This window comes from Lepidochelys kempii, chromosome 16, assembly GCF_965140285.1.
Source record: "Lepidochelys kempii isolate rLepKem1 chromosome 16, rLepKem1.hap1, whole genome shotgun sequence".
Taxonomy (NCBI): Eukaryota; Metazoa; Chordata; order Testudines; family Cheloniidae; genus Lepidochelys; species Lepidochelys kempii.
The window spans coordinates 28,704,609-28,729,171 of record NC_136395.1 but is presented as its reverse complement, the minus strand read 5'-3'; the positions used below and the strand labels follow the sequence as shown (position 1 = coordinate 28,729,171).

General features: G+C 41.3%; 1 protein-coding gene across 12 annotated transcripts in view; it reads right to left on the bottom strand.

The window, feature by feature from the left end:
* Positions 1-24,563, bottom strand: part of RALGPS1 (Ral GEF with PH domain and SH3 binding motif 1) — a 400,445-nt gene that overhangs the window by 345,023 nt on the left and 30,859 nt on the right. For all 12 annotated transcript variants that reach the window (XR_012155323.2, XM_073315016.2, XM_073315015.2 and 9 more), the window contains one exon: positions 3,698-3,824. Coding sequence is in view for 11 of the 12 variants with exons in the window: in XM_073315016.2 (XP_073171117.2) it covers positions 3,698-3,754 (57 nt within the window). In the remaining variant the exon portion in view is untranslated. The remainder of the gene's footprint in view (positions 1-3,697; positions 3,825-24,563) is intronic.

Genomic DNA, 24,563 nt, shown 5'->3' with positions numbered 1-24,563 from the left:
CCTATTTACTTCAGCCTTCCCAAGATGGTAGTGTCTGGAAAAAACTGTGCAGAGTTACTGGAATCTACAGTATATTCAAGCCAGTAAGCAAACCCAAAGGTTAATAACAGAACTTTGAGGTCAAATTTGGACAGTAACAAACCAGCTCATTTCAATAATCCTGCATCACTAGTTAAAAGGCTTGAAAAATAAAGTCACTGTATATTACACAAAATTGTAGTACAGACTAGTGACTAGCCACCCTGTAGTTAGGATTTCCACTGTGCCCAAAAATTGCAAGACCATCTCTATTTCCATGCATTTGTTTGGCATCTCATATAATAATCTTATTCAGCAACTACAGTAAATCTGCAATGTCACTTTAGAAACCATTATGCTATTCTGCTTGGAGTATGGTCTTGTGGTTAGGGCACTGTACTAGGACTGTTCCCTGCTTGGAAGTATGACATTGGACAACTCATTTAAATTGTTCTATACCTCAGTTCCCCTGTCTGTACACTGGGACTAATACTTTATTTTACAGAGGTATTTTGAAGATATATTTTCATTAATGCTCAAAGGCATGTAGGTACCAAGGTAATCTCCCTATAGCAGATAGATGTTCATTTCAACTGCAGCCACCACCATTAACCAAAGTTTTTAATTGTGGCCTCAATTTCAACCTCGTATTTAGAGCTGTGCTCAAACTGTAATCTACATGCTGTAGCTCTCAGATTCTTACTGATCATCACAAAGCCTTGTCTGTACAGGATAAAAAAACCCGACAATTCACCCCCGGTAAAACGACCAGCAGCAGCGGCAACATGGTAATAAAAATACCTGAGTCTTGTCTATATTACGGTTTCTACAATTGCTGCTACCCATAGATGGTGCATACATGGTGAATTATACTTTCTCTGGCCTCATCTGCACTTGAAAAAATTGAATCTGGCCAGTCTCTTTTCAGCCTAACAAGCCTGGATGAGAAAATGCACAGAACTTGTAATCCATTTGGAGAAAAACAGTTTTAAAAAGATTTTTAAATCTACTGCACTCCCTTTTTGAAGATGGAGGCAGTAGCAAAATCTACTTTGCTTTAACACTGCAGACCTAGTGGCATCAATAACCCAAACTTAAAAGTGACATCTCAGAATTCAAGCAAAAAAAAAAAAAAAATGGTAAAAAGAAAAAAGGAGTACTTGTGGCACCTTAGAGACTAACCAATTTATTTGAGCATAAGCTTTCGTGAGCTACAGCTCACTTCATCGGATGCATACTGTGGAAAATACAGAAGATGTTTTTATACACACAGACCATGGAAAAAATGGGTGTTTATCACTACAAAAGGTTTTCTCTCCCCCCACCCCACTCTCCTGCTAGTAATAGCTTACGTAAACTGAAATGCTGCTATTACTAGCAGGAGAGTGGGGTGGGGGGAGAGAAAACCTTTTGTAGTGATAAACACCCATTTTTTCCATGGTCTGTGTGTATAAAAACATCTTCTGTATTTTCCACAGTATGCATCCGATGAAGTGAGCTGTAGCTCACGAAAGCTTATGCTCAAATAAATTGGTTAGTCTCTAAGGTGCCACAAGTACTCCTTTTCTTTTTGCGAATACAGACTAACACGGCTGTCACTCTGAAACCTGTCATTAAAAAAACGGTAATAATCTATTTCATAACCATGTTTTCACTTAAAAACTAGAAAGTTACTGTACATTTTTTAAAGCCTGTTCTTTCATATTGAAATCTTGGCTTTTGGAATAGAGCAGTTTAACTGTAACTCCTCAAGCATTTCAAGGGAAAAAATGAAACTATGAGTAGGGTCCATGAAGCATAAGATAAACAGCATAAACTAGTACAACAGACCAAGGAGTTCACAGAATTAAAGTGTAGAGCTGCAAAAGACCTATTACTTCATTTAGTCCAGTCCCCATAGTCAGTACATGATTTTCCTCAAATTATTATTGCAGAGCCATTGAGACACCAATTTAAGGTTAGTTCTGTTTTGCACTTAAAGCAGGAACTCAATCTCTGTTTTGTATGAAAAAAACAGTGATTTACAACTATTTCCATTCTACAGTATGGTATGGGGAAGACTAACAATTTAGGAGAGGAATACAAAATTGCATTTTGATATATCCCCTTCGTAACGTTCCCTGCATCCAAGCCTGGGATGGAAAACAGATTGTTATCCCATAGGCATTTGTGTTGTGTTGGAGATAATGGACTTCTGCACCGTACCTGTTCAGTTTTTTGAAGACTAAGACCCCTGTGAAATGGTTCAGCCCACTCCTAAACCAGCTGAATGATTTCATGAAGAACAGGATCTTCAACAAAGTGCTCCACTAGTTTGATGAATATCGATTTGTGTGTAAAAGAATCACTGCTATGGCAAAGATCCTGGTCTTCAATAAATGTTCACTGGCATACGAGCTCTTCTGAATCTACTAAACTGAAGACCTGATTTAAAATTTTTCAAATGAAAAAAAAAAATCAAAAAAATAGCCTTTTTAAAAATATTGAAGAAGTTTCTAAAACCTAGTAATTTTTACAAAAGTGATTTTTACACTTTCAAGATTTTCAATCACTGCTACTATTCAGCTGATTCAGAAGAGATCTTAAGCTAGCTGAACAGTTTAGCAATGAGCAGGCTCTTCAGCACAGCACTATCTCCTTTAATATGCAACAGGATCTTTATCAGAGATCCTAGATTTTACACCACTACAGCAAGAGAACAGTACACAGTCTTACTCACGAGCTTGGAACATTTATATAATCCTAAAGCAGGCTTGGATTAAAAAAAAAAAATTAAATTTTAAGTAATACCTTCTAAACTGAAAATGTGGTTTAAAAACTAAACAGATGAGTTTGTTTCTCTAGGAGGAATTTAAAATACACACACAAAGGATTAGTTTAAATTAAGAGATTTATAATGTAATGCAATCAAACCAGCAAGGCTACTGGATTTAACAATCTTTTAAATTTCTTCACAAGACCATTGTAAGGTAGTGAGAGCAAAAACATCTGCTATATAGTATGGTGCAATAGACACTGATCGTGAATAAGAACGAGAGCTTAGATGATCATTACTTACAGCAGCTTCCCTGAACAGATCCCAATTTAAAAGAAAAATAGTATCAAGAGGAGATACACAAGACACCGATTGAGATTTTAAACGCCAATACATTTCAAGATACACTACATATTTTGCCTGTGGTATACTATTTTCCCACAATAGCCACCGAATGTCTTCTTGCATCCACATCTATGCGTTTTTACCATTTGAACATAGAGCTGTGTGGGAAAAGGTAATTCCATTCCATGGAGGATTGGAGGTTTTGAAATTTGGTTTTGTTCTTACTCAGAATGAAAGCCAAAAATTTCGAAATTCTTTATCAAAGGGAAAGCCCTAAGGCCCAACTCAGAGTTGGGTAGCTGTTTATTTTTATTTGAAAGAACTACTTCAGCAAATAATCAGTCAATATAGATAGATTTAAATCTATCAACAGCATAAAAGAAAGGTTTTTTTGCATGAGCTGTGAACATTCAGAAGTACAGCATTCAAAGTTAACTTTATAGTCAAAAACTATACTGTTCCTAAAAAAACAGGCTGGCATGCTTCATGGCAGAAGGGATTTCTGTGGAAGCCAAAATAAGCTGCGACTTTATTTTGACATAGTCTCTAACAAAATGAAAATAAACAGCGAGTCTGTACCTCGGGAGTGGCGGAGGTGACGGTCACATTGGCCATGAGGCCATTCCTTTTATACATGCTCTCCCCAAGATGCAGGAAATTTCAGCTCAGCCACCGCTGGTGACACAACATGATGAATGGAGAACTCCTGTAAGGCAAATATACAGTATTTATGAAAAACTGACTTAAGGGATTTCCTTATTCTCTTGAGAGAGAGCAGCCACATGTGTGGAACAAAAAGATTATTATATGTTGGGGGAAGAATTCTCTGTGAAGTATAAAATCAAAAAGAGTACTTATGTGACTTTATCATAATAGCACATTAACACTTTTTTTTCAAGTCAGTTCAGGAAATAAACATAAGTATAATGCTTATATTTAGATCTAGGTCTAAGAAGAAGTCCACATCGGAGGGCATCCATGCAAACCCTTGAGCACCGCTGACTTACACTGTGAACACAAGAACTTAGGAGAGACACATTAAAACTAACCAAAGCAGCAGCACCTCTTCCTCCCACCTTACCATCCATTATCTAATCACCAGTTACGCAACCAATGGAGCTTCAGAAAACCTATCACACTTTCCCACCCTCAACTGACTCAGCACTCCGCTAATGCCCACTCAAATAAGCTCTGCTGTGTGCCTGGAAAGTCAATTCAGGTTGCTTTGGGGCAGAAGGGCAGAGCATTCCAAAGGAAAGGGGTCTCTACAGAGAGCACTCTTGATCCTCCTCATTAAAAAGCGGGCTGCCAACAAGTTCAAGGGCCTCTTCTCAACAAGAATAGTGACAATATAGCTTGGGGAATGGTGGTCTCTCAAATAAGCAGGTCCCGAACTGTTATGGGCTTTGTAGATTTAAAACATCACCTTAAACTGTCTCCAGAAATCAACAAGCAGTTCGTGCAAAATCATAGAGTACTGATGACAAATGGTACCGTCAAGAGGCACCACAATCAGTGGACTGCTGCATTCCGCTCCAACTTAAGTTTCCAGATAGATTTCAGGTGTTCTCCAACAAAGACCACATTCTCACCTCAAACTGGATTAATGCAAATGCATGAATCACAGCAGCAAAGTTCACATCCAAAAGAAATGATCATAAGCTCTTGGCAAGCAGCAGATGGCAACGAGTGTTCCCGGACATTGATAGAATAGTGTTCTTCTAACAACATATGGGGATCTAACATCACACTCTGATTGTTCACCTGAACAAATGGAGGGCAAACACATAACATGTAGCTGGACATACATTTAATTTTGAATAGTCAGGAAATTTGTTTGAAAACAAATCTTGGTCTACAATTATAAAGTACATAATATTTAAATTAGTTATGCACATTTAATATTGTGATAACAAGTAACTGATTAGTATATTAAACAATGAACAAGAGTCCAGTTATTCTATAAAGAAAAAAATATGACAGACAAAAAGGTACACTCAAACATCATATATGATATGGGTTCAATGACCGTGATATATATAAACACGGATTTTAAATTCACTCTTCTCTCAGTGGAAGGGTGTTCATAAATAGAGGATTAAATAATACCTATTTCTAAATAAATCACTCATTCAACCACAATGGCAAATCTCTCATGATAAAATCTCATTTGAGTTAGCATGTGCTTGCAAGGCACAAGACTTTACCTCCCACAATGATTTTGACTTTCACTGTTACATTATCCCTTTGCCTTTAAGATCACAGAGCCATTTGGAGGCTATTAAAATACAGATCAGTCCATGAAGTATCTTAATTAGAAAGGATTATTAAATTTTCAGTCAAAATGTGTGTTTTGACAAACTGATTGATTAAATGGACTTTTTGTTGAAAACCCATTTTTCAGGCTTTTGATGTAAAGCAGAGGGCAGGCTCCCTACCTTGCTCTGCGCCTCCCTGGAAGCGGCAACATCCCGCTCCCTCAGCTCCTAGGCAGAGGCACAGCCAGGCAGGTCTGTGGGCTGCCTCCACCCCGAGCACTAGCTCCACTGCAGAAATCCCGAAGGTCCCAGAATCTGTGACTTCCATGACCTCTGTGACAAACTCGCAGCCTTACTAATCACTAACAGTCAGTATGGATTTACTAAGAACAAATCATGTCAAACCAGCTTGATTTCCTTCTTTGACAGGGTAACTAGTTTGGTGGATATGGGAACATGGTGGACATAATATACCTGGATTTTAGCAAGGTTTTTGACACAGTCCCACATGACATTCTGATAAGTAAGCTGGAAAAATGCAGGCTCAGCAGAACTACCATTAAGTGGATACATAATTTGTTAAACAACCGCAAAAAAACAAATAACTATTAACGGAATGATGTCAGATTGGAAGGAGGTCTCAAATGGGATTCCACGGGGATCTGTTCTGGGTCCATGCGATGGGGTTGGGACTCACCACCGTGGCACCTCCCGTTGGTACCTCTGGGAATTAGCTCAGTCCATGTGGAGCGCCCTCCGCTGGTGGTGTCCCGTCCATCTCTCGCCCTCTGTTGGCATCTGGACCTGCGTTGCTCCCTTCTCACAGTGTCCTCTTCAGGACACTGCCCTCCAGTAGAGCCCCCTAGTCCACGCTCACCCCCTTCTGGGGGGGTTAGGGTTGGGGGGTAACAGCAGTCCTTCTGCTTTGCCCCAGCCACTGTGGCCAACCACACCCCCAAAGTCTAACCTCCTTCTGTCAGGGGTCGGGTGCAGTCTGCTATGGCCACTTCTAACAGCTGGGTGTAATACGAGGGGGAAAGAGGGGCACCCAGGCCCACCCTCTACTCTGGGTCCCGGCCCAGAGACCCTCTGACGGCAGCCTCCCTCCCCTCCTTCACTCCCCTTGTCCTCCTCTTCTCCCTGGACCGCTTCCCCTTCGGCCCCCTTGTGGGCCCTTCTATTAGGGCCTGCAGCCTGGCAGGTATTGGGCTGGAACTCTCCTCAGCTCCCCCCAAGCCTACCCAGCACTACGCTGTCCTGGGTGCTGGTCTCCTTCACTCAGGAGACAGACCTTCTCTCTGGAAGGGACTGACTGCCTCTTGCCTAGGCAGCCTTTATATAGGGCCTAGCCTGGCCCTGATTGGCTGCCTCCTGCTCAGCCCTGATTGGCTCTCTAACAGGCCCTCCCTGTTTGGTTGCCACCTTGCACAGCCACTCTGGCCTACTGTAGCCCAACCTGGCATGGGGATGGGGTCACCGCCCAATTACAGTCCAATGTTATTTAACACAGAATCATAGGACTGGAAGAGATCTCGAGAGGTCATCTCGTGCAGTCACCTGCACTTATGGCACAACTAAGTATTATCTTGACCACTCCTGATAGGTGTTTGTCTACCTGCTCTTAAAAATCTCCAGTGATGGAGGTTCCACAATCTCCCTAGGCAATTTATTCCAGTGCTTAACTACTCTGACAGTTAGGAATTTTTTCCTAATGTCCAACCTAAACCACCCTTACTGCAATTTAAGCCCATTACTTCCAGTCCTTTCTTTAGAGGTTAAGGAGAACAATTTTTGCCCACCCTTCTTATAACAACCTTTTATGTACTGGAAAACTATGTCATATCCCCTCTCAGTCTTCTCGTCTCCAAACTAAATAAACAAACCCATTTTTTTCAGTCTTTCCTAATAGGTCATGTTTTTTTAGACCTTTAAACAATTTTGTTGCTGTTCCCTGAATTTTCTCCAATTTGTCCACATTTTTCCTGAAACGTGGAGCCCAGAACCGGACACAATATTCTAGTTGAGGCCTAACCAGCACAGAGTAGAGCAAAAGAATTACTTCTCATGTCTTGCTTACAACACTCGTGCTAATACATCCCAGAACGTTTGCTTTCTTTGCAATAGTGTTACACTGTTGAGTCATATTTAGCTTAGACATATTAGACACTACAGTGCTAATAAACAATGGTCACATAAACACCACCCTATACCGGAAACCTACTGACCACTATTCCTACCTACATGCCTCCAGCTTTCACCCTGACCACACCACACGATACATCGTCTACAGCCAAGCTCTGCGATACAACCGCATTTGCTCCAACCCCTCAGACAGAGACAAACACCTACAAGATCTCTGTCAAGCTTTCTTACAACTACAATACCCACCTGCTGAAGTAAAGAAACAGATTGATAGAGCCAGAAGAGTTCCCAGAAGTTACCTACTACAGGACAGGCCTAACAAAGAAAATAACAGAACGCCACTAGCCGTCACCTTCAGCCCCCAACTAAAACCCCTCCAACGCATTATTAAGGATCTACAACCTATCCTAAAGGATGACCCAACACTCTCACAAATCTTGGGAGACAGGCCAGTCCTTGCCTACAGACAGCCCCGCAACCTGAAGCAAATACTCACCAACAACCACATACCACACAACAGAACCACTAACCCAGGAACTTATCCTTGCAACAAAGCCCGTTGCCAACTGTGCCCACATATCTATTCAGGGGACACCATCACAGGGCCTAATAACATCAGCCACACTATCAGAGGCTCGTATACCTGCACATCCACCAATGTGATATATGCCATCATGTGCCAGCAATGCCCCTCTGCCATGTACATTGGTCAAACTGGACAGTCTCTACGTAAAAGAATAAATGGACACAAATCAGATGTCAAGAATTATAACATTCATAAACCAGTCGGAGAACACTTCAATCTCTCTGGTCACGCAATCACAGACATGAAGGTCGCTATCTTAAAACAAAAAAAAACTTCAAATCCAGACTCCAGCGAGAAACTGCTGAATTGGAATTCATTTGCAAATTGGATACTATTAATTTAGGCTTAAATAGAGACTGGGAGTGGCTAAGTCATTATGCAAGGTAGCCTATTTCCTCTTGTTTTTTCCTACCCCCCCCCAGATGTTCTGGTTTAACTTGGATTTAAACTTGGAGAGTGGTCAGTTTGGATGAGCTATTACCAGCAGGAGAGTGAGTTTGTGTGTGTATGGGGGTGGGGGGGATGTGAGAAAACCTGGATTTGTGCTGGAAATGGCCCACCTTAATTATGCACATTGTAGGGAGAATGGTCACTTTGGATGAGCTATTACCAGCAGGAGAGTGAGTTTGTGTGTGTGGTTTTTGTGAGGGGGTGAGAGAACCTGGATTTGTGCAGGAAATGGCCCAACTTGATTATCATGCACATTGTGTAAAGAGTTGTCACTTTGGATGGGCTATCACCAGCAGGAGAGTGAATTTGTGTGGGGGGGTGGAGGGTGAGAAAACCTGGATTTGTGCTGGAAATGGCCCACCTGATGATCACTTTAGATAAGCTATTACCAGCAGGACAGTGGGGTGGGAGGAGGTATTTTTTCATATTCTCTGTGTATAAATAATGCCTGCTGCAGTTTCCACGGCATGCATCCGATGAAGTGAGCTGTAGCTCACGAAAGCTCATGCTCAAATAAATTGGTTAGTCTCTAAGGTGCCACAAGTACTCCTTTTCATATTTAGCTTGTGATCCACTATGACATCTTTATTAATCACCTGGATGTAGGAATAGACAGCACAGTGATCAAATTTGCAGATGACACACATCGGGGGAGGAAGGGGTTTGCAAACACTTAGCTAAAATTCAAAGGGATCTTGATAAATTGGAGAACTAGGCTATAGACAACAAAATTAAATTCAACAAAAACAAATGTAAGGTGCTACACTTAGGGAAGAAAAACCAAATGCACAAATACAGAATGGGGGATAACTGCCTTGGCAGCAGCACTGCCAAGAAGGATCTGGGAGGTGTGGTGGATTACAACCTCAACATGAGTCAACAGTGTGATGCTGTTGGAAAAAAAGAAAAAGGGGGGGGGGGAAATAAAATTTTAGGTTGCATTAACAGAGGCATAGCATGCTAGTCACGAGGGGTGATAGTACCACTCTATGCAGCACTGGTTAGGCCTCAACTGGAGTAGTGTGTCCAATTTTGCTCTCTAATGTATAGAAAGGATGTAGAGAAACTGGAAAGGATCCAGAAACAAATGTCAAAGATGATCAAAGGGATAGAATACAAGCCATATGAGCAAAGGCTGAAGGAACTGGGTGTGTTTAGTTTGGAAAAGGGAGATTAAGGGGGGACATGATAGTGGTCTCCAAATACTTGAAAGGGTACCATAAAAAAGATAGAGAAAAGTTGTTCTCTCTTGCCACAGAGGGCAGGACAATAGGCAATGGGTTCAAACTACAGCATAATAGATTTAGATTAAATCTCAGGAAAAACTTCCTAACTGTAAGAACTGCCTAGGGAGGTCATAGAGGCTCCTTCACTGAAGGTTTTCAAAAGGAGTCTGAATAGCCTGGCATGTACGGTTGAGACAAAGAAATCCTGCATCTTGGCACAGGGTAGACTAGATTACCTTTGCAGTCCCTTCTAATGCTATGGTTCTATGATTCTAAGCAGGGTGGATAAAAATCAATGATTTTTTTTTTAAATCATTTTTAATGTAAATCGGATTTTAGAGGAAAAAACCTATCTAAAGATAGTATCTTAATTAAAAGATATCTCATCATGGAATAAGGATTATAAATTCTAATTCTACAGTATGAGACAATATATTCATGTAATGTTTAAGAAATGTTTTGTAAACGAGTTCCAATAGTTCATGGATTAGGAACTCAATCTTATGGTGTTCCAGGGGGTTCTGTATAGATTATTTAGGTTAATCTTTCTATCTACCCAATGGGACTCAGTGCTCAGTCTAGAAGATACCATCAGAGATGCTTAGTTTTGCAGTTCTCAAACTGTGGATTTGTGTCTCCAGAGATAACATGCTTGTTAACAGCAAAAATGTTTTAAAATAAATAAATAATATAGAGAGAGGTGAGAAATAACAGACCTCACCCTATAGTCCCTCAGCAAATTTGTATGCACAGAGTCAATCCCTTAACCTCTCTCTAAAAGTGCAAAGTTTCAAAAAGTTCAATGAATAGAAGATTGTTGAGGGCAGAATAGATCTGGAGAAGGAGAAGTCTGGAGATAAATGTGAGACGGGAGGGACAGACAGTAGAAACAAAAGTGAAACTGTTTGAGCAGCATATTCCAGAAGTCTTGAGGTCTTTCTGAGTGTAGCCTTCATTGACTTGAGATCTACCATACCATTCTCTCACTAGAAGGGAAAACCTATAATGGCAGCAGGCCATAAAAGAGACCCAGTTTGGGAATATTTTAATGAAGTCCCTCTACCTGTGAATAAGACAGGCATGCATGCAAAATGCAAACAACACAACAAAGAAATGCAAGGCATGGTTTCCCGAATGAAACAATATAATGGGAAGCGTTCCTTCTCAGGAGGAAGCTGCGTTGAAGATGATGAAATGAACATGTCTGAACAAGCAGGATCTTCATTCAGGTTGGTAAACTTTTTTATTTCATACTTGTTTCTTAAGGACTGCCTGTCTTCCTTCTGGACTATTCTTGAATTCTCATGTTTGAGAAAAAATATAGTTGTTACTCTATGGTACTATCATTTTAGATGCAGTTGTGATAAAAAATAAACAGCTGAAATAGGCAGATCTTCCTTTTACAATTTCACTTTTAAAGTAGTACTGAGTGTCAGTGAATGCAATGAGTAATACTAAATGAGCACTATGGGAATAATAATTAAATAACTGCATTAACTTATTTTGTTTAGGAGAATCCATCCTCAACATACAGGATTCTGAAGACTATCCACCTTCAAGATCACCAACATTTTCTATAGTTTCAGAGCTATCTGCCAATGATAGTGTTTCGGTCACATCATATATGTCACATAGCCACAGTATATCACCTGTAGCAAAAAGAAAAAAAAAATCTCCATCAACCAGAAACAACTATAGATAAGTTTGTGATAAGAATCAGCTGATTACAAAGAGGGGTAATTGATGAAAAAATTGTCCAGTTTGTTTATGCAACAGACTCACCTTTCCATATGATTGAGAACCCACACTTCATTAACATGGTTCAGTCATTAAGACCAGGATACAGTCCACCCAACAGAGCAGATGTTGCAGGCAAATTGCTGGATAAAGTGTATGAAAGAGAAATTGAGCAGTGTGCAAAAGGTCTAGAGGGTAAAATTGTTAACTGAGTCTTGATGGGTGGAGCAATGTCCACAACGATCCTGTTGTATGTGCTTGTGTGACAACAGAAGAAGGGAATGTCTTCCTTACAGAAACAACTGATACATCAGGAAATGCATACACAGCAGAATACTTACAAGCAGCAGCAGTAAAAGCTATAACAAACTGTGGGGAAAAAATTCAAATGTCTAATATGCAGCTTGGTCACAGACAATGCTGCAAATGTATCCAAGATTAGAAGAAATTATTTATAAGAGAGTCCCAAGCTAATAATATATGGTTGCAGTGCTTATTTAATAGATGACACTGTCACAGCCAAAGTTCTCAATATTGGGCTTCAGAGAAATGTTGAACACATGCTGAATACCCTGAAGCCTATTTGTGTAGCCTTGAATAAAATGCAGGGAAATAGCTGTTTTATTGCTGACGCTGTTGAAATTTGGAAGGAACTGAGTGAGATCTTAAAAAGAGAAATATGCAGTGACAGAGTTAAATTACAAGCATTAAAAAAAACAAATGGGACAAGCACTATCTCCAGCTCATTTTCTTGCAAATATTCTCAATATTCGGTACCAGGGACAAACCTTAACTGCTGAAGAAGAGGAGTTAGCTATGACATGGACATCCAGCAATCATCCCACCATAATGCCAACTATAATAAACTTCAGAGCTAAGGGTGAACCATTCAAGAAATATATGTTTGCTGATGATGTTTTAAAGAAAGTCACTCCAGTGAACTGGTGGAAGTCACTTAAGCAATTGGATTCAGAGACTGTTGAAGTGATAATCTCACTTTTAACAGTAGTAGCTTCTTCTGCCAGTGTAGAAAGAATATTTTCTTCCTTTGGACTAATTCATTCCAAATTGAAAAATTGTTTGGGACCTGAAAGAGCAGAAAAGCTTGTTTTTCTTTTCCAGATTATGAACAAACAGGAAAATGAAGGTGACGACGACTGAGTTAGCTGCAGAAGCCAATATTTTAAGCTTCTCACGTTGATCTGGTTGACATAGTCGATTTATTTTTTTTTAATATTTCATTTAACTATTTTAGTTAAAAACAATTTTAACAAAAACAAACTGGATTTTAAAAAACTTGAATGTTTAACTAAATTCAAAAATTCATTTGCTTGTTTTGTTAAAATATTATGTTTTGCTGTTGAAGAAAAAAATCCAGAATACTTAACGTTGTTGTTTTAGTTAAATAAAACTATTTAAATGTCTGTCTGGTGATGTTCTCCTCCTAATACAGCATGGCAAGAAAATCCTGCAAATATTAATGATTAACCTGTTGAACTGGAGATAGTTCACCTCCCAGTGACTTCATAAATATCTGCTTCAATTACCTTTGGTAAATGAAATAACCGAACAATCATTCATTTTCTGATATAGCTGTAAAACTAATCTGAAAAGTTTTCAAAATAAATCACTGTTTAAAAATGTATAGTGTGTACCTTCTAAAAATGAAACCTACATCTATCTCTGAGTCATGAAGAATATGTATTACGGTTATAACAACCAACAAGAATGCACTTTTATGTAGAAATCCATGATTAAATTGAGTCTTCCTGACTAGTGATTTAAATCATGGTGCCTTGTGCAACAGTACCACCTAGTGACAAAATAACTGAAGAGCACAAGTTTTAAAACGTTTGTGAAACAGGTAAGTCATGGGTAATTGTGAGTAAATGAAGGTGTCTAAAGAAGAAAAGGAGTACTTGTGGCACCTTAGAGACTAACCAATTTATTTGAGCATAAGCTTTCGTGAACTACAGCTCACTTCATCGGATGTCTAGTAATTCTGCATAGTATGTGCTACAGACTTAGCAGAGATAGGGTATATATCCTACTCTAGGTGCATGCCTGGCTCTCATCAACTGTAATGAAGTTACACATGCCACATACACAACCAACAACCAGTCCATAGGCACAATTACATGAGTTAACAATACCAACAGCTAAGCAACATGACCACAGAACTATAACAACACTACCAACCCCTTCACCTCTCCCATTGACAACAATTAGTCAGCCAACTGATACGCTATCGCTCTTCAGCTAACAAATCATCTACAATAGGTTAAAAGCCAGATTGACAAGACATGCTGGCAACCTCCTAGCCATATAAAAATTAAACCTTATTATCTGAGAATCCAGGGCAGCAATGGATCCAGTAAGATTCCAAGATTTTGTACAGTGAGAAAAGCATGGGCATATATCCTCACTGGATGAGGTAACCCCTCCCACAGCCTCTCCAAAAGCTTCCTCATTGCTACTAAAATCACTTTTGTATTGTTAGGATTGATCTTATGCCAGCTAGACACCTTCCAGGATCCTCCCTAAGCAGAACAGTGAAAAAGCAAGGAGGTTGAAAAATCTGGGTTGAATAAAGATTTTTTTCCTCAGTTGATGTCACAAATCCTTCAGTATATCTGACAATGGCAAGGCAACTAGTGTGCCGTGACCACTGCTTGTTATATTTTTAATAATTTCACTGTTATATGTGTGCATCAATACTCCAAAAAGACCCATATTTTGGAGTTTACTGTATCCACCTTGCACAACCCTACATCATATATCAATTTAAAGCTTATTACATGTATGTTTAGCTGAGGTATGATGTGGAGCTATCAAGTGGTCTTATAAGCCTGTAGGCAAGGTGAAACGATGGTATCCAAAATGAGAAAGTGTCATTTTCCCCATAGTTTCAGAAACACTGTAACGTAACTATGAATACAGTTTTTACTGTTTAAATCAGGGGTCAGCAACCTGCGGCACGCGTGCCAAAGGCATGGGCATGCGAGCTGATTTTTACTGGCATGCTGCTGCCAGCCAGGGTCCTGGCGGCTGGCTCCGCTCAGCCCACCACCGGTCTGGGGTTTTGTCTCCCGGCCCCGCTCAGCCTGCTGCCAGTCTGGAGTTCCAGCTGCCGACCCCTTGCCAGCCGGGGTCTCAGCCACCAGCCCCACTCAGCCCGCTGCCGGCCTGAGTGAATGGAACCCCAGGCCAGCAGCAGCTGAGGTAACCCTTCTCACAGCCTCTCCAAAAGCTTCCTCCTTGCTACTAAAATCACTTTTGTATTGTTAGGATTGATCTTATGCCAGCTAGACACCTTCCAGAATCTAGCGGCTGAGTGCAGCCGGTGGCCAGGACCCCGGCAGGCATGAGCTGGCGGATGGAACCCCCAGCTGGCAGTGGGCTGAGCAGGGCTGGCAGCTGGGACCCCGGCTGGCAGGAGCTGGCGGAACCCCAGACCAGCATCAGGTGAGCCGATGCCGGTCTGGGGTTCCGTCCGCCAGCCCCTTGCCAGCCGGGGTCCTGGCCATCAGCCCCGCTCAGCCTGCTGCCAGCCTGGGATACCAGCTGCCGGCCCCGCTCACCTCACTTCTGGTCTGGGGTTCCAGCTGTCCAGCCCCCTAGCCCTGCTCAGCCCTCCTGCTGGCTTGGGGTCCTGGCAGCCGGCCCAGGGCTCTGCTTCTGGCCTAGTCCCAACGCTCTGCAGCCCTTATAAAAATTACACTACAATTTGCTTAAAAACTTGAAAACTTAAAAGCTTAGTATATTACTGTAATCGTTAAAAATGTATAATGTATAATAAATACATAGGTTTGATGAAACAAAAGTAGTTGTACTTATATGCCTGTGCTTAATTTGTGTTTTCAATGATTTACCTTTTAAAAAAAATCTCGCATGTCTCGCACCCCCAGAAAGAGTATCTCGCACCCCCAGGGGGTGCATGCACCCCAGGTTAAGAACCACTGCACTAAACTGATAATATCTGCATTTTAATTTAATTTTAAATGAAGCTTCTTAAACATTTTAAAAACCTTGTTTACTTTACATACAACAATAGTTTAGTTATATAATATAGACTTATAGAGAGAGACCTCCTAAAAACGTTAAAATGTATTATCGGCATGCAAAACCTTAAATTAGAGTGAATAAATGAAGACTCAGCACACCACTTCTGAAAGGTTGCCAACCCCTGGTTTAAGTTAATTCCAACTCCTTAATGTGGTATTTATTGGTCAAAGCTACCAAACAACAATGTAGTAAAAGATTTTTATTAGTTTTGCATGATCAAGTATTTTTTTTCAGAAATGATTAAACTGTTTAGCATGTGGCAAAAATGGCAAATATCAACATTATGCAATTATCTACCATGAAATGTTTTCACATCACATATTCTTAATTGTCAAAGTATCTCATCCATATCTTCAACTGAAATTTACTGCCCAGATCAGTTTCACACTGAAGGTAGTATGCTAGTAGCAGCAGACTCTATGTCCATAGTTTGTAATGCACAGTGGGTAGATATAAATGTACATGAATTCTTAACGTAATGCTTCTCCATTTGTAAGCTTTCATACGTACTATGTAGCATCTAGTCTGCCTGGTAGATTATAATTTGTAATTGCTCCATGCATGCAATACGAGCCTTTGAAATATTCTCGAAACTAGCTATTAATTCAGTGACACTTTTTAGTATTAAAGATAATACACAGCTTCGTACTGGGCTTCAGACAAAGTGCTCACTAAACAAAAATGGCAATTTTGATACTAATGTAGATCTAATTTAGCACAAGTCTATATACTTGTACAAAATGAAAAATGGTGGTACTGGTGGTGGTAATGCTAATATATTTTGGGAATTTTACCGCTACAAGGACATTACTGTATTTGAAGATATGGTGGATACAAGCCCCTTAAAGTTTACATCAAAGAGAAAAAGACTCTCCATAAACTTTTAAAAATGTGGTATTTATCAAGAAAATCAAAAGAAAGCAAAACTGTCAAAAGCCACCAGTGCTGGACAGAAATCAGGAAAGATGAATTGTATTGGCAGCTACTTGATGAGTTATTATCTAATTTGGATGATGTGGAAACAATACTCAATCACAGGGGTTGCTTTCAGAAATACACAAGCAAACTGAATTTGGAACATGTCAGAGTAGTATTGAACCCAGGGAAAAAAAGGACTCAAAATTTGATCAGAGCATCACGTTTTCCTGCTTCTAGAGCAGGGGTGGGCAAACTTTTTGGCCCACGAGCCACATTGGGGAATAGAAATTGTATGGCGGGCCATGAATGCTCACAAAATTGGTGTTGGGTTGCGGGCAGGGTTGCTGGCTCTGGGGTGGGGCTGAGGAGTTTGGAGTGCAGGAAGGTGCTCTGGGCTGGGACTGAGGGGTTCGGAGGGTGGGAGGGGAATCAGGGCTGGGGCAGGGGTGCTGGTTCTGGCTGGGAGTGCGGGCTCTGGGGTGGGGCTGGGGATGAGAGGTTTGGGGTGCAGGAGGGTGCTCCAGGCTGGGATTGCAGGGTTTGGAGAGCGGGATCAGGGCTGGGGGAGGGGGCTAGGGAGAGGCTCAGGGGGTGCAGGCTCCGAGTGGTGCTTACCTCAAGAGGATCGTGGAAGTAGCGGCATGTCCCTTCTCCGGCTCCTACGCAGAGGCGCGGCCAGGTGGCTCTGCATGCTGCCCCATTGACAGGCACCACCCTTACAGCTCCCGTTGGAGTACATAGGAGCTGGAGTGGGGCCATGCCAGGGCTTCTGGGAGCTGCGTCGTGCAGCCCTGACCCTGCGCCCAACCCATTCTGGAGTGCCGGAGCGGGGCCGAGCCGCATGGTGCAGCCCCAACCCAGCACTGGCAGAGCGGGGCTGAGCCACGTGGTGCGGCCCCGGCCCAGCGCCCTGGCCGGAGCACCAGCCAGCTTAAAATGGCTCGCGGGCCACATCCGGCCCGCAGGCCATCGTTTGCTTGCCCACCCCTGTTCTAGAGGCACAAGAACTCCAGCAATTGATCTTGGTGCATTGTTTGCTTGAGAAAAACATACAAGACAGACAAGAAACTTCATAAAATAGAAACATCTGAGAGAGCAACCCATCTAAGGAAGGCAGCACTTCAACCAAGAGGCGATGACAAGTTGAGCAGACTATCTGTGGAAGATCTGATTGCTAAGGATGCACTTTATTACTTAACACGCCCTTTTTCCTGCTTGGGTAAAACAAATCTTAAAGAAAAACCATCTAGTTATACTGCAACAATCCAATGATAATGCTACACTTTATCATCTGATTGAAGAGAGAGAAATGATCTTATGTACAACAAAAAAGCTCTTCGCCTGTCCAAGCTGCTACAAAGCTATTACGTCCTACTTCCCTGAGACGTCAAAACTGCACACTATTCCAGTAGTAAATTACAGGCAAGATTAGAAAAACAACTATGGTTCTGCAATTTCATTCCATACACAGCAAGGACAAGGTAAGTCTACCATTTATTCTATACAGCACAACATTAGCTGATGGTATCCAAGCTCCTAGTAATCTGAAGCAGGAACTTAAGTCAGTATTTTGTCAATGTTCTTCTGGTGAGTAAGAGTGATGAACAGCTTTCAAATGAACAAGTGTTTTTTTATAATGCCGCTTCAATCCTTGTCTGAAATATTCAGAATATTATCCAAAGCTAGGTGACTGCAGTTTACTGACGTCAGCTACTTTTTTGTGCCCCAATAGGTGCAGGAGTTTGCCCTCAGGTTGATAAAGAGGTATATAATTGAGCCAGCAAAGAGTGTCAGCCTTTCAAAGAAAATGTATCTCAATAGCACAGTGCACAGTGTTTAACAGTTCCACAATTATTACACCAGTGCACATAAGCCTTGCTTCACAGCTATACCATGAGTTAGGGTCTTGCAATTTAATTGACATACTACACCTTCACGGATTCCACATCAATTACTATTAGCTGCATCACTAGTGCTGCAAAAACTGAAGTAGGAGACTCCAGAGAGGTGTGTTCACCAGCATGAGGTGAACTGATCCACCTCATGCTGGTACAAACCTCATGCATGAAGGAGATAATAATATAGACATCAATGCAGAGATCACTGATGGAAAAAATACCTTCAATTCAACAGCTAGAGTGGTATTTCAAGAACAGTCAGCAGATAGTCCAGCATCACAAGAAATATCACTGAAGCACAGGAAAGAAAAATCACTTTATTCTCCCCGGGCAATGAGAGTCTCTTATGCAGTGTCTCTAATCAGAACAATCTTCCCTGCACAAAATTGTGTACATGCCAAGGCAATGAAGACTGTGGAATCCCATTCAATCCCAACAGAGATAATGATAAACAAGATACAGAGAATACGCTTGACTGGAATAATCAACAGCGCTATTACATTTCAGTAACACCTGTACACGTTTATTATTAGATTTTATTTTACCCTTCAGGTTATTGTTGTGATGCTTTGAGGTCACAAAAAAATCCAGTTTTATGTCTTGAAATAGTTATTAAACAGAAACTAATGCAAATATTTCAGAGTGCTCATTTTAATATGTCAATGGTGTCATTGTTTATCCCCATTTCTATGGTAACAGAACCACTTGACAGCTCCACATCATACCTCATCTTAAAGTAGACATAATAAGCTTTCAAATGATGTATGTTGTGCAAGTGTGTAGAGAGGGTACAATAAGTCAACCAAATTAGTACAATCTGCCACTCGCCTATTACCTGTCCTCCTCTCCATTTGTTGTATACAACTGTCATCACTTAGCTTATCAAATAGAAGCTAAGGATGACAATCACAATCTGTAAGTACGTACAAGGGAAACAGAAATCGGATAATAGGTGGGTCTTCAATCTAGAAGAAAGGTATAACAACATCCAATAGCTGGAAGTTGAAACTAGACAAATACAGACCCAAGAAAAGGCACAGTTTTTAACGGTCATGGTACAGTAACTCCTCACTTAACGTTGTCCGGTTAACATTGTTTCGTTGCTGATCCTTTAGAGAACATGCTGGTTTAAAGTTGCTCAATGCTCACTTATAACGTTTGACAGCTGCCTGCTTTGTCCACTGCTTGCAGAAAGAGCAGCCTGTTGGGGGCTTGGAACAGGGTGGGCTAGCAGCCCCCCTATCAGCTCCCCACTCCCCTAAGTTCCCTGTGCTGGCTATCAACTGTTGGGCAGTTCAGCTGTCCCCCCACTGCCGTGTGCTGCTCCTATCCTCTGACTTGGCGCTGCTCCCAGGAGCCTCCTGCTTGCTGTCCGGGGGGCGGGGGGGGGGGGAAGAGGAGAAGGGTGCTAATGTCAGGGTGTCCCCCTCCCTCGCACTCCTGCCCCCGCTCCTTTACCCCATCTCCACAGAGCAAGGGGGGACACAACAGGGCACAGGATGGAGGGAGCCTGCTGGCAGCAGCAGCTGTCTCAACTTGCTGATCTACTTAAAAAGGCAGTGTACTTAGAGTGGGGTCAGAGTTCTTAAAGGGGCAATGCACATCTCTCTCTCTCTCTCTCTCACACACACACAGTGTGTGTGTGTGTCTGTCTCTCTCTGCCATGCTGTCTCCCCTCCATCCATTCGTGTTGCCTTGTAGAGCGTGAGGCTACCTTAACAACGTGTTAACCCTTGAGGGCTCAGCCAGAATGCTGGTTCATCATTTAGCAGGAAGGCATTCCCTGGGAAATATCCCACCCTCTTCCACTCTCTGACTTCACCACCTCAACCAAGCTTCATTAATTCTTATGGGGAAATTGGATTCGCTTAACATCATTTCACTTAAAGTAGCATTTTTCAGGAACATAACTACAACCTTAAGTGAGGAGTTACTGTAATTAATCAGTGGAACAATTCACCAAGGTCTGTGGACTAGTGTTCCCTCTAATTTTTTATGTCCATGTGTGGAATGAATTTTGTTATGTGCACCAATATGGAGGTGATGTGGGGTGGGGCTGAAGGGCTTGGAGTGTGGGAGGGTGCTCAGAGCTGGGGCAGAGGGTTAGGGTGTGTGGGGGGGGTGAGGGCTCTGGCTTTGGAGTACAGGAGGGGGCTCAGGGCTGGGGCAGAGGGTTGGGATGTGGGGGGGGCTCTGGGGTGGGGCCAGGGATGAGGGGTTTGGGGTGCAGGCTGCCCTTGGGCTGCAGTGGGGAGAGAAGACTCTTCCCAGCCCTCTCTTGCCACAGCAGCTCGGGGCCAGATGAGAGGTGCCTCTTCCCGGCCGCAGCAGCTCCAGCGGGGCTGGGTTGGGCTGAGCTGAGGCGGGGAATGGGCTCCTCTCCCTGGCAGCTGCAGCAGGGCTGGGCTGGGCCAGAGGGAGGGGCTCCTCTCCCCGCTGGCGTGGCCTTTGAGAGCCTGCTGCGCAGCCTTACAGGGAATTTAGCTGTGGACTCTCCATCACGGAAAATCTCCAAATCAAGGCTGGATGTTTTTCTAATAGATATGCTCTAGATCAAATTCAAGGAAATCCTATAGTCTGATCTCCTGCATAACACAGGCCATATGATTGTATTTGTTCTTTCTGGCCTTATAATTTATGAAACTCTCATCATTTTGAAAATCTTCTCACATTATCTATTATCATTTCTTCACTCCATTCAAGAACTTTCTTTGTTCAGCTTTGGGCATTATGAGTCAGCAGCTTTGCATTTATTATAGTTATAATGAGAAAGTACTATCTAGTGAACTCATCGCTGTAGACTGAAAAATAAGATAAGGTAGCCATTAATATATAGAAGCACATTATTAAATGCTCTACCCACCCTCCAGCGGTTTCTAGATTCTATCAAATCAATGCTCCTCAACAGTTTACAACTCCACTCACCCCTGCCTTCAGCATCTCAAGTGATTTGATTCCACCTATTAGCCATGCCCCTTTCTCCAATCACTAATGACTCCACTTAGTTACCTTCCCCTCTTCCTTCTAGACAGTTTTATACAGTATCGTAATTGCCAGGCAGCTGACTGAGGTAGGAGCCAGATGCAGACTGGAGCAAGGGCTGGCTAGTGTGGAAACAGGCATGGGCTGGAGCAGGAGCAAGGGCCAGATGGAGCAGATTTGGGAGAAGGAGCACGGGCTGGCTGGAGCCTATCTGAGAGGAGGAACAGGAGCAACAGCAAGGGCAGTCTATCAAAACTACTTGGCAGTGGAAGTGTTCCAAGCCAGGTAGTGACTTTGAGCAGACTGGACAGACTGCATCCCTTAAGAGCCTGTACATCTGCCTTGGGATCACCAGGATGGGTCCTTGCCTGTGGATTGGCTGAACAGCATCGGGCCTATCATCACTTTCTCTAGCTCAGGGGTGAGCTAGGAGTCCTTTCCATGCAGCAGTTTGCGTCTCCTATCTGGGAGCATGCAAGCCACTTGCACACACTAGCACGACCAGGGATAGCTGCCGGTGAGGTCATTACAGTAAGAACTGAATCATCCATAAAGGATCAAGAACTTGTTGACTAATCAGTGGTGTTAGAATAACAGCATCACTGGACTTGATCAAAAGGAAAAAATCAAATAGATTCTTTACTTTCACACTCTCTTACATGTGATGTCTGGATTCAACAATGACTATGTCTGTCTGTCTCCTAAGCAGAACAGGTAGATGAGAACATATTACATCTGTGATCTGTAGCCTACACAGGTTCTCCATTCTATATTATATCTATTTCAGAGTGCTGGTCCTCCTCTTCAAAATCCTTAATTGGCTAAAGTCAACTACCTCAAAGCATGCCTCTCCCCTAGAACACAAGTGTGATGCAGTTGTCAGCATGTAGAATTCAGCTTCTTGAGACCAAAGTATAGAACTACAACCTCAGTAAGGGTGGTCTGGAGAACAGAGTCCTACCATGACAATAACTGAAACTTAAAGCACTCTATTTGACACCTAGAGACCAGAGAGATTGGTGGTGCAATACAGATACATACATATTCCCTTACAGTTATACACATTTTAGTATAATAATTGCAAATTATCAAAATCCTTGTTTTGCTACTGCATGTTTCAAACCATGGCCATTTTGGTGTCATTAGAAACACTGCATGTGCATACTGTCCATATTCTACAGTATGCATCTTGTGAGGTTTTTTCTTCATTTGTTTTTTTTTAAACAATAAATAAAATCAGATTAACTTACCCATATTATATGTTTATCTCCAAATTTAAATTCAGGTATTCAAAAACAAGAATGGTATTGCGACATGTCTCTCAGAACAGTAATTTCTTAAAAAGTCAAATAAAGCTACGTTTTATACAAAAGTACTTTTCGAATTCACACACAATCACACACTGCTGTAGATTTTGTTCTTAATGGTGTTTAAAATCAGTTATCTTTGAAAACAGATTATTCCTTACATAATACAAATATCAGATAGCCAGGTGTTCCATCTTAAATTCTATAATGCTTATTCTTCAATTTTCATACGATGTATAATTCAGCAATTTACATCTCGGAATTTACAATCCTTTCATATGACTGAAGTATTAAAAATCTAATACTAGATTTCAAAAAATATTAACTAATGGGAATTATTGTTTTGATCTTATACCATTTTAGTAATTTAATACGAATATGTTTTACTGTAAAGTGTCTGTGATACTTTTCATGATAGATACTACATAAAATACATTCTAAAAAGATCTCTGTACCTGAAAAGGGGTCTTTTTTAAAAATTATATTTACATTACAAAATATTCAGTTTTACAACTACAATATTTGATGGATGAAGAGTGGGAATTCTTGTTCTGCCAAGATAAAAATCTGGGAAGCAGCTCAAATTCCACTGATCTTCCCTAAGGAAGTACATCATGTTACATAGGATACAGAGGTAACTGAAATAAGTGAAAAATCTTTGCAGCCTAACACTTTTATAAAGTGCAATTTTCCTCTTGATTCCTATATGCAACAATATACATCCAGAAGAGGAGAATGGTTATTTAATCATCAGGAGAAGAGCTTTTTAGTGAGTGTTTCTCTTTCTGAATTAATAGGGGAATTATTAGCTCCTAGGAATCAAAGATCTATGATTTTCAGTGAGGTGAGATCTTCATGCAAATTGCATGAAAGAAAGCCTTTATTCTGCTCTCAAGGCTCTCCTGTGTATATTTAAAAAAAAAAACATTATTAATTCTTCAACCAGAGTAAGTCATTACATATCACAATGACTTCTCAATATGCAGCAGAAGAGCAGGATAAAGGTTCATGGAACCAGCTCACTGTAGCACAAATGGTCATTCAATATGAAAGGTTGTAAATGCTAAACTCTGCGGGGTTAGCTAGTGCAACTTAAAGTGCAACTCTCTGACCCTGCCAGCACCATGTGCATATTTTGCCATCGTTTTGTTATTTTAGACATAATGCAAATAGTGATATTAACAAACAGCAAGAGGGAAAGGGGAAGGAAGGCCAGGGTTACAGAAAAAATAAATCAGTTACGCTATTCCGGTCTACACATATCTTGATGTTCCTTTAAATTAAATATTTTCTACCCTACATATCTATGTATACACATCTGTTTATACACAAAAAAAATTATTAACTTAAGGTTGCTACTGTATCCCACCAACACAAACCACACAAAGTAAGGAAATCAGCAGTTAAGTCATTCAACATCCCTATTCCCCATCCTCAGAACCTCTTCTCAGTCTCAACTGTGCCAATTTTTAAAAAGGCTAAACGGGATGATTCAGGTAATTATAGACCTGTCAGCCTAACATTGATCCCAAGCAAGATAATGGAGCAGCTGATCCGGGGCTCAATTAATAACGAACTAAAGGAGTGTAATGTAATTAATGCAAATCAACATTGGTTTATGGAAAACAGTTCCTGTAAAACTAACCTGGTATCTTTTTTGGATGAGATTACAAATTTGATTGATAGACATAATAGTGCTGATGTAATATGCTTAGACTTCTGTAAGAAAATTGATTTGATACCACAAGACATTTTTATTAACATGACACACATTAAATTAATTAAAAACTGGCTAACTGATAAGTCTCAAAATGTAACTGGAAACAGGGAATTATCATCAAAGTGGGTGTGTTTCCAGTGGGATCCTGCAGGGATC